This window comes from Oryx dammah, unplaced genomic scaffold, assembly GCF_014754425.2.
Source record: "Oryx dammah isolate SB20612 unplaced genomic scaffold, SCBI_Odam_1.1 HiC_scaffold_14, whole genome shotgun sequence".
In the NCBI taxonomy this organism is placed as follows: Eukaryota; Metazoa; Chordata; class Mammalia; order Artiodactyla; family Bovidae; genus Oryx; species Oryx dammah.
In genome coordinates, this window is record NW_024070198.1 from 40,906,045 (window position 1) to 40,915,711 (window position 9,667).

The following is a 9,667-nucleotide window of genomic DNA, read 5'->3' on the forward strand; positions in this document are numbered from 1 at the left end:
CTTTGAAGTGCCCTTTCTTTTAGGAGTCTAGACTTAGCAAGCAGATTGGTGGTGGTTCTTGTCTCACTCGATGTTCAAAAGCTCCCTCTTCGTGGGTCCCTGCAACTTGACATCATAGCAGTTCAGGGAGCTAGTGATGCTGTTGATAACAGATCACTGATCCTGAGTTCTTACTATATGTTGAGGGCTTTATATTTAATCTTCCCCAAATGTCATAGATATATCCTCTCATCCCGTGTTTTCAGATGTGGAGGACAGAGCTGAAAAGCTCTGCCCAAGGTCACACTGCCAGGAATTATCAGAGCTAGGACTGGGACGTGGGCTGTCAGACTCTGGCTCCTGGTTCTTCACCTCTGCCCTGGGAGGAGCAACTCTGAGAGGCAGGACATCAGGTGTCATCCCAGCCTGTGGTTCTCCAGACGTGGTCCCTATACCAGCCGTCTCAGCGTTGCTGGGGACCTTGTCACACGCACAGATCCCACCGCAGAATGACTGAATCAGACCCCCCTGGGTGGGCTCAGTCTCCTGCATTTCAACAAGCTCCCAGTCGATCAGAGTGCACGCTCACATGTGCGAAGCCCCTCATTTTGGAGCTGAGGCCCTGGGACCTCAAGTGAGGACTTTGGGCAAGTTTACGGTCAGGGCTGGAGCCGAAACCCCAATATGGTCCCTGTTCTGTGCTCTTCACTCCTGTCCACACACAGTCAGGAAAACGCCCAACGTCAGGATACAGAAAGGTGCCTCTCTATTGAGAATCTAAGGAGAGAGAAACCAAAGCAACATCTCCCCACTTTTAAGGGAGCTCCATCCTTCCACTGGAAGGACTGATGTTGAAGCTGAAACTCCAATACTTTGGCCACCTGATGCGAAGAGCTGACTCATTTGAAAAGACTCTGATGCTGGGAAAGATTGAAGGCAGGAGGGGGCGACAGAGGATGAGATGGTTGGATGGCATCACTGACTCAGTGGAGATGACTTTGAGTAGACTCCGGGAGTTGGTGATGGACAGGGAGGCCTGGCTTGCTGTGGTCCGTGGGGTCTCAAAGATTCGGACATGACTGAGCAACTGAACTGAACTGAACTGAACTGATCCTTCCAGTTGCGTTAGTAAGAGGCTCACGTAGAGACACAGCTGCGAGCACAGCCTTGGGTCTGGTTCTGGCTCTGTTGCATCCTCAGTGAACAAGGGACTCAGCTTCTCCTGTGCAGGAGATTGGAGTTCAGCTTTAGGGCTGCCCTGCTCATTCATTCACTGCACAACAGGCGTGTGTTGCTGCGTCCTGTGAGTCAGGCCCTGTTGTGGGCCTGCGACAGAGCCGTGGACAGAACAGACTCACAGGACCCTGCCCTCGTGGAGTGTGCATTCTTTATACAAACACGTGCACACCACACGTCTGGTGTAACGATAAGGAGTGGTCACTGCCAGACACCGTGCTGGGTGCTTGGTTGCTTGGTCGCTCGGTCGTGCCCCACTCTTTTGCGACTCTATGGACTGTATGTAATCTGCCAGGCTCCTCTATCCATGGGATTTAGCAGAAAAGAATACTGGTGTGAGTTGCCATTTCCCACTCCAGGGGATCTTCCTGACCCAGGGATCAAACCTGCGGCTCCTACATCGGCAGGCAGATTCTTTTATCATGGAGCCACCAGGGAAGCCCATGCTGGGCATGGAGATGAGGCGTTTCCCACGTGGGTTCAGGAAAGTGTCTCTGAGCGAGGTGGGGCCACGGGGGGCTCCAGGTCAGCTTTCCCAGCAGAGTTGCAGCAGTGCTGAGAGCAGAGAGCATGTGGGGTGGGGGTTTATTCCAGTGCACAGGGGGGTCCCTGGGAGGAGGGGTTGACCCGGTTTGAACTTCTCAAAGCCCAGACCAACTGCCGGGTGCTGGCTGAAGGGCACTGAGTCAAGAGGACGGTCAGCCCAGCGCCTGACACGTGTAGGAGCCCAGTACACACAGGCCGCTGCTCTGCTGTGGCGCTGTCTTCGATGACAGCTGCTGTCCATCCTCTGGCCCAGGCGTCCCCCCAGGTGACCTGAGGACGGACAGGAGCTCCAAGCAGGGGTGCTCCCCTCCACCAACTCTCTGCTGCCAGCAAAGTTCCAGACCGATCAGAGCAAGCGGCTCCTTCCCCACGCAGACCAATGACAGACTGGTATACAGAGCATGCCACCAGAATCAGCCACTCCAGATGGGGCCAGAATTTAATTGTTTTGTGCAACACTAAGAAAGTCACTCCAACAGAAATAGCTCCATTTTCCTGGGAATTAAAGAAGATACTTGCCGTATCAAAAGAAATGGCCGTTTTTGTGGAGCAGGATTTCAGGGCCACGGTTATGTGGGCTTGGGGTTAATGGGATGTTTTAAGGATAAAGAAGCCTTTTTCTTTTCCAGTGCCCATCTCTTTAGCTTCATCATGCTTAAGAAGGGGTATTCCTTCCCTCACAGCTCAGTCTACAGCACATTTTATTCTGGCTCAACACCAAATTCGGGAGTGATGTTTTCTTTTTTACCTTATGGATTGGTCCTTATGCTATCAACAACCAAATAGAATCAGTAGGGTCTCCAAGGTAGTTTAAGGGGCTGCAGTGATCAGGTTAAAAGATACTGGTTCATTTCCATCCCATCTAACGTGGCACAGGCCCAGGTCTGGGATGATGGAGCCGTGGATTTTGTTCCTTTAGAGGCGGAGTCTGGGCGGGCTTGAGGGAGTGGGTCTCTGTCAACCGAAAGCTGAGGCCCTAGCTGGCCCACAGGTCAGACTTGAGCTGCACCCGAGGCCTCTGCTGGCCCCCGAGACCTGGTCCAGAAGCTGTGGGCTCCATCGTTGTGCTCCTTGTGTCTCCCACCAGAGGATGAACAGAGGGAGAAGTCGGTCTCCCACCAGACCGTCCAGCAGCTGGTCCTGGAGAAGGAGCAGGCCCTGGCCGACCTGAACTCCGTGGAGAAATCTCTGGCTGATCTCTTCAGGAGATATGAGAAGATGAAGGAGGTCCTAGAGGGCTTCCGCAAGGTGTGCTGGCGTTCGTGGGGAGGGAGGGCGAGACCCACGTGGTAGGGGAGGAGGCGCAGGTTGTGAGGATCGTGGGGTGCTCTGGAAGGCCATCCTCACCGGATGGGGGCTAGGGCACGGCGGTCAGGGGTTACACCCACATCCGTAGCCCTCGGGGTCCCCAGCCCTCCTTAGGTTTTCTTCTGTGGCCTTGACCCCCGTGCTCTATCATCAGAATGAAGAGGTGCTGAAGAAGTGTGCACAAGAGTACCTGTCTCGAGTAAAGAAAGAGGAACAGAGGTACCAGGCGCTGAAGGTCCATGCGGAGGAGAAGCTAGACAGGTAAGGCCGCCCGGAGTCTGCTCCAAAAGGGCCCCTCAGTAGCCAGCTCTGGCCAAGGCTGGCTGGGAGCTCCCTGGCCACCCTGCCATCGCCTTGGGATAATGGATAATTCCCAATCCCAATCCCACAGCTGAGTGGATCATCCAGCTGCATTTTTCAGTACAGTTTAGGATAACACACTCTCCGTCAGTATCCATCTTGATAAATTAACACACTCTCCATCAGTATCCATCTTGATAAGTGAGGGATGCATGTTGCAATCTCCAGAGTACCCACTGGAAGTAGCTCGGCATCACAGGGACAGGGGTTCTCATGGGCTCCTGTGCTCAGGCCCCTGTTGGAGGGAGCTGGAGCCAGATGGTTGGTTCCCCCTGCCCAGATCTGAAGGGCTTCCCGGGTGACGCTAGTGATAAAGAACCCACCTGCCAATGCAGGAGACAGGAGACGCAGGTTCGATCCCTGGGTCGGGAAGACCTCCTGGAGGAGGGCATGGCCACGCACTCCAGTATTCTTGCCCAGAGAATCCCATGGACAGAGGAGCCTGGGGGCTACAGTCCATGGGGTCGCAGAGTCGAACACGAATGAAGCGACTGAGCAAGCACACTTGCCCAGACTGGGGAGGAAGAGGGTGGGAGGCGTCTCCAGGGAAGATTGATCATCTCTGAACCCCATCCCCAACCCGTTCCTGCAGGGCCAACGCCGAGATCGCCCAAGTCCGGGGCAAGGCCCAGCAGGAACAGGCTGCCTACCAGGCCAGCCTACGGAAGGAGCAGCTGCGAGTAGACGCTCTGGAGAGAACGCTGGAGCAGAAGGTAACAGGCGGGCGAAGCTGGCCAGAGGCTCAGACACACGGAGGCTGGGCTTCTCTGCGCCCACGGCAGCTCAGAGGCTCAGACATACGGAGCTGGGCTTCTCACTCTGGGCCACCCGTCAGGCATTCCTGGGGCAGGGTCATGCTTCGTGGGCGTGGCCTTGCCCTCCCTCTAGGTTAACCCAGCCCTGAGACTGGCTCCCTTTCTGCCTTCCCTGGAACTATCATTTTCCATTCCTTTTCAACATTCATTCGTCAGATGTTTGCTCAGCAGCTGCGGTGTGCCAAGCATCATGCTTTAACCCCTGCACATAGCGAGCAGGATGGTGCCCACCAGGCAACGCCCTGGGCACAGACACCTGCAAAACATGGGCAGTGCCAGGGTCAGAAGGGCCCCCAGGTGTCCTCCTACTCCCAAGGCTTAGAGGGGGATACTCCTGAGGATTCTCAGCTTGCGCCCAGATTTCCTGATGTCCAAGTCAAGGGCTTGGGTCACCTTACACACCAGCTCCCTGGATGTCCTACAGAAAAGTCTCTTCCACCCAGGAGAGCCTTGAGGCTGATTCTGAGTGAGTGTGCGCTAGTCAGATTCCTCCCTGGATTTCCAGACATGCACCCCTATTCTGGTTGATTTACTGAGCCCCAGGATGGTCATCGAGGGCCTGGTGGCCTGGGATAACAGCGCTTCTCATGCACTGGGGTCTTGATGGGCATTGGTGTGGGTACTTTAAAGGCAGGTGGCATCAAGAGTCCAGTTTGTCTCTCAAATGGCTTCTGCTCCTCTCGAAGCACCCAGCTGGCTTCCAGTGTGGCTGGCTGGGCCCCAGGGGTTCTGGGCCAAGCAGTACTAACCTCTGCAGTGGGCGGATACCACCTCTCACATCCCCTACACGGTCTCAGGGAGAGAGCTCGGAACTCGGGAGATTCAGGTCCCCACACCTCCCTGCCGTCCATCCTGCCCCTTGGCAGGCCCGGCACTTCACCTCGGTTTGTAATGCTGAGGGACTAAACCGGAAGATCTTGAAGGTGTGAAGTTGTTCCCTCCTATTTCCATCAGGGTATGATGGTGTTTAAATCGCATCAGGATATTAGCTAGAACAATAAAGCTAAAACCAGAGTCAGGAGAGATGCTTTAAAGGCACCTGGCCTGTTCAGATGATTGTAGTTGCAAAGTGAAGATGATGGATGTTAGGTTTTCTGGCAAGCTAGAAGACAAATAAGAAAGCAAGTAAGCTCTGCACTGATTTGGATAACAGAAAAACAAAAATGTATCCGCAAACATAATTTTGTCTTAAACTAAAACTCAGGAGGAGTGGGTCAACCACATGAGTTCTTCCCTAAAGGACTCCAAGTGATATGGAGGGGGTGGTCTCTGTTTTCAGGAGATTCAGAAGCATTATTCCCCCTATCCCCCAGCCCAAGCATCTCTTAGGTGAAGGCATTGGGCATTTCGCCCAGTTGAGACTTGATAAGGGACCTGGGACTTCTGCCTGGTGAGCTGAGCTCCGTGATAGGGCAGGTTCCTGGCTGGTGGCTGATGGCACCAGGAGAGAGCTTGGAGAACCTCCAAGAATCCACAGCTAGTGGGTCTGCTTGTGCCCCTGGGTCATCAGTCACTAGGTGTTGTGCCTAACACGTGAAATAACCAAGCTGTTAGGAACCAGGCCGACTGGAATTCGTGTTTCAGGTTTGCTGTGTCTGACCAACTCTGTGACCTTACGCATAAACGCTTACCGTCTCTGAGCCTCAGTCTCCTCACTGAAAAGTAGGGGTATAATAATGGCTTCCGTTAAGAGATTATGATGAGAATGGAGCACAATCCAGGGCCTGCGCTGGGTTTGCACGCTGACCAGCATGTGCTAAAAGTGTTCCAGTAACATGAAACATCACTGCGAGCAGCCCGAGCGGTGATAACAGGAATTCCAGGATTAGTGGCTTGTCCTGCATCCCATGCAGAATCCATCCCCCAACAGGCATTGCAGTGCTTCCGAGAGCACAGGACTTTAGGCGGGAGGTGGGCCGAGGTGTATTCCTGGCGGAGCTGTCTCCCCGTGGGGACTGGAGGCAGGACTGAACCTCCTCTGCTAAGGAGGCCGGATTTCTCCGGAGCACCGGCTCAGCGATGAGAGGCACCTGGAGCCCAGCCCGGGTACCCCAGCCCGGGTACCCAGGGCATGTGGCTCCCGGCTGGACCATGTCTTAGGAGGCCCGGAGCTTTTTAGAGAAGGGCCTCAGTGTAGCCTCAGAGCACAGCCTTGTGACTTAAGACTTGCCTTCCACGGGGGCCTCAAAGGAAAGCTGGCTGCACCATGTTCCAGGGATACGGAAAGGTCTCGCCCCGTTGGAGAGGACCCGCCAAGACTGCCTGCTGAGCCAGATGGGCATCAGGCATGGCATTTAGTCCATCTGAGAGCAAAGCCACCACCGTCCAGATGGAGGTCCCACTCTGTTGGATGCCTGTTGCTGGAGAACGGACAGTGTTGAAGATCTCTGCTGTGAGATGAACACGTGGTTGGCTCCTCTTGATGGGGCTTCAGAGGATGGGCAAGGTGTGGCCCAAGAAGCCCCTGAAGATGTCCTGTGTCTGCCCTCACCCCTCTCCGCACGCCCTGTGTCCACAGCACCGCCTCCCTTGGCATCCTCTGAATAATGCTACGGGTCCCATCCAAGTAGAATTGCTTAACCCCTCTGGTGGCATTTCTCAAAAAGAGCTACCAAAGAGCTCACTGCAGACCACCCTTTTGTGCCCGCAGCCTTGGGGACAAATAAGCAGAAGATGATGAATGCTGGTTAAGCCATACTCTGTGCTGGCCCCTGTGCTAGGAAGCTTGGCATTTCCTACCTCACTAAATTCTGAGAGGGATGGATGTGATCATCCACACTTTTGAGATAAGGAAACTCGAGGCTCAGAGAGGTTGTGTAACTTGCCCAAGGCCACACAGCTAGAGCTGGGATGTACAGATTACTTGGCTCCAGGTCATTTCTTTTGCTGCTTTAGATATCCTCAGGGGGACCAGTCAGCCCGGTGGACACTAAAAAACCCAGTGACCATTCTGATTGGCTTGATTTCCAACAACCAGGAGATTTCAGCAACCTCTTTTTTTGTCTTCACTTGCAGAATAAAGAGATCGAAGAACTCACCAAGATTTGTGATGAACTGATTGCCAAAATGGGGAAAAGCTAACTCTGAACCAAATGTTTAGACTCGACCGTTGGGTGCAATATGACCGTCGCACACTGCTGTCCCTCCGGTTATGTGGACAGGCTCTGTTTTCACTTTTTCGTATGCACTACTGTATTTCCTTTCTAAATAAAGTTGATTTGATTGTATGCAGTACTAAGGAGACGATCAGAATTTCTTGCTATTGGTTTGCATTTTCCTAGTATAATTCATAGCAAGTTGACCTCAGAGTTCCTGTATCAGGGAGATTGTCTGATTCTCTAGTAAAAGACAAATCGCTGACCTTGGCCTTGCCCTTTGTACATGAGTTTCCAGGGTGAGCGGGTTTGGATTTAATATGATCATGTACAGCTTGCAAAGGGACTCTTGCCTTAAGGAGTGTAAACTTGATCTGCATTTGCTGATTTGTTTAAAAAAAAAAAGAAAAAAGAAAAATGCATGTTTCAAATAAAATTCTCTATTGTAAATAAATTTTTTTCTTTGGATCTTGGCAATAAGTGTGGCTATGATTTATTTTCTGGGAAGGGTTGGGTCTTTTCTCGCCTTTGTTAAATCATATCAGATTTAGCCTTTTGCTCTTTTTATCTAGGCTCACTTTTTTGGCCACAGATTTAAATAATGTTTCCTTTGTTATCATGGCTGTGTTTGTAAGATGGAACAATTGAGGAATATTGACTTGCTACTTAAATAATTGAGTGTATTAAATTAGCTTGGACTTTGTTTTTTTACAAATTCTCTTTGATTTTAGGGGGCAAAATCTATTTCCCTTTATTGGCTCAAAGAAGCAGCAGGCTGTCACTCTTCGTGCTCATTCCTTTAGTCTGTGCAGATCAACCCTGAAATGTCCATTCCTGTCCCAGGGGAATAGGAAAAGGTGGGCAATTCACCATGGGTGACAGATAGTTAAGCCACTTTGGAGATTAAACGAGGGATATCGGCGGTTAGAGTCTCTAATTACTCCTGACCTTCCCAGGGACCCCAGGTTGGAAGGATGGTATATACGGGGAGTAAAGGGGTTGGGGAGGTGTCCAGTTTCCCAGGATGGCCGTCATAAATCACTTAACAGCTTAAACAAGTTTATCCTCTCACAGTTCTAGAGGCCAGAAGTCCAAGGCTACCCTCCAGCTTAGCCACCTCACTATACCTGGGGCGACCGTGGGGAGTGCCTGGCCTCCGGGACCCCTGTGGGTTGGGATCAGCCACTCTTTTCCTGCACTCAGTGTATATAATGCCACACGCACGTGCCAAGTCACTTTAGTTGGGTCCACCTCCTTGCAACCCTATGGATTGTAGCCCGCCAGGCTCCTCTGTCCATGGCATTCTTCAGGCAAGAATACTGGAGTGGGTTGCCGTGCCCTCCTACAGGGGGTCTTCCCAACCCAGGGATCGAGCTCCCATCTCCTGTGTTGGCAGGCGGGTTCTTTACCACTAGCGCCACCTGGGAAGCCTCATATAATGGCACCTGTGCTTGCAAATGTTCGCCCAGGTGGTGGCCGCTGAGGACCATTTAAGTTACTTGGCTTTGCAGGAGGAACAGGAGAAGCGGGCACCTGACCTCCTGGCATCGCAACCTTTGAGATCTCAGCATCCTTAGAACTTCAGTTTGCCAAGTCAGTTGACGGCTTGGGCTGCTTGTATCATTTTTCTTTTCTGAGAGCTCGTTTGGGGCTCTCATAGGTGACTTTAGGGAGATACTAAAATTACCTTCTGAGCATAGGGCCTGGGGCGGGGGAGAGAAAAGAGGGAGGGGTCGCTGGCACTGGAGGGGCACGTTTCTGGGGACTAGCCCCTTAAATGTGAGATCTGAGGGGCCCGAGGTCATGCCAGGGACAACCCCTGCCGACGCCCCTCCCCACTCCAGGCTTCTGAGTTGGGAAGAAAGAAGCGGCAGGTAGGAACGGGTGAATATGGGGGAAGAAGGACTTTGCTCCGCATTGGAGGTGATGGGCCCAGACAGGGCTGCCCGAGTCCCTTACCAGCTCCATTAACGAAATCCTTGGCCCTTGTGGGATGCCGAGGTTTCTCAGCAAAGCTTCTGTGCTTTCCAGGACGTTGCATTTGAAAAATTGAGCAGGACGAGGCGGGTGTCCCCGCGCAGCCGGGGTGGAGGTGTGCGCATGTGCGAGGCACCGGACAGGCAGAAGGATGTTGACACGTGCGCACCCACGGGGGCACCTCAAGGTAAGCGTTCTCTAGCTCATTTCACCCTCGAAATATTCTGGTGCGTGAGAACTATTTTTATTTCCATTTTACAAGAAGGAAACAGAGGCTCAGAGAGGTTAAAAAACCCCGGGGACTTGACTGAATCACTCAGCCAGGAGACTGAATTCCAGATCCTCGGTGAC

At 52.7% G+C, this 9,667-nt stretch overlaps 1 protein-coding gene across 27 annotated transcripts in view; it reads left to right on the top strand.

Annotated features, from left to right (window-relative positions):
• TACC2 (transforming acidic coiled-coil containing protein 2) overlaps positions 1-7,744 on the top strand; it is a 227,924-nt gene extending 220,180 nt beyond the window's left edge. For 26 of the 27 annotated variants that reach the window (XM_040254908.1, XM_040254916.1, XM_040254923.1 and 23 more), the window contains 4 exons: positions 2,849-3,009; positions 3,224-3,330; positions 4,022-4,142; positions 7,260-7,744. In XM_040254908.1, coding sequence (XP_040110842.1) covers positions 2,849-3,009; positions 3,224-3,330; positions 4,022-4,142; positions 7,260-7,325 — 455 coding nt within the window. In that variant the 3' untranslated portion in view covers positions 7,326-7,744. The remainder of the gene's footprint in view (positions 1-2,848; positions 3,010-3,223; positions 3,331-4,021; positions 4,143-7,259) is intronic. The other variant, XM_040254933.1, reaches the window with a different exon arrangement.
• Positions 7,745-9,667: the final 1,923 nt, after the last annotated feature.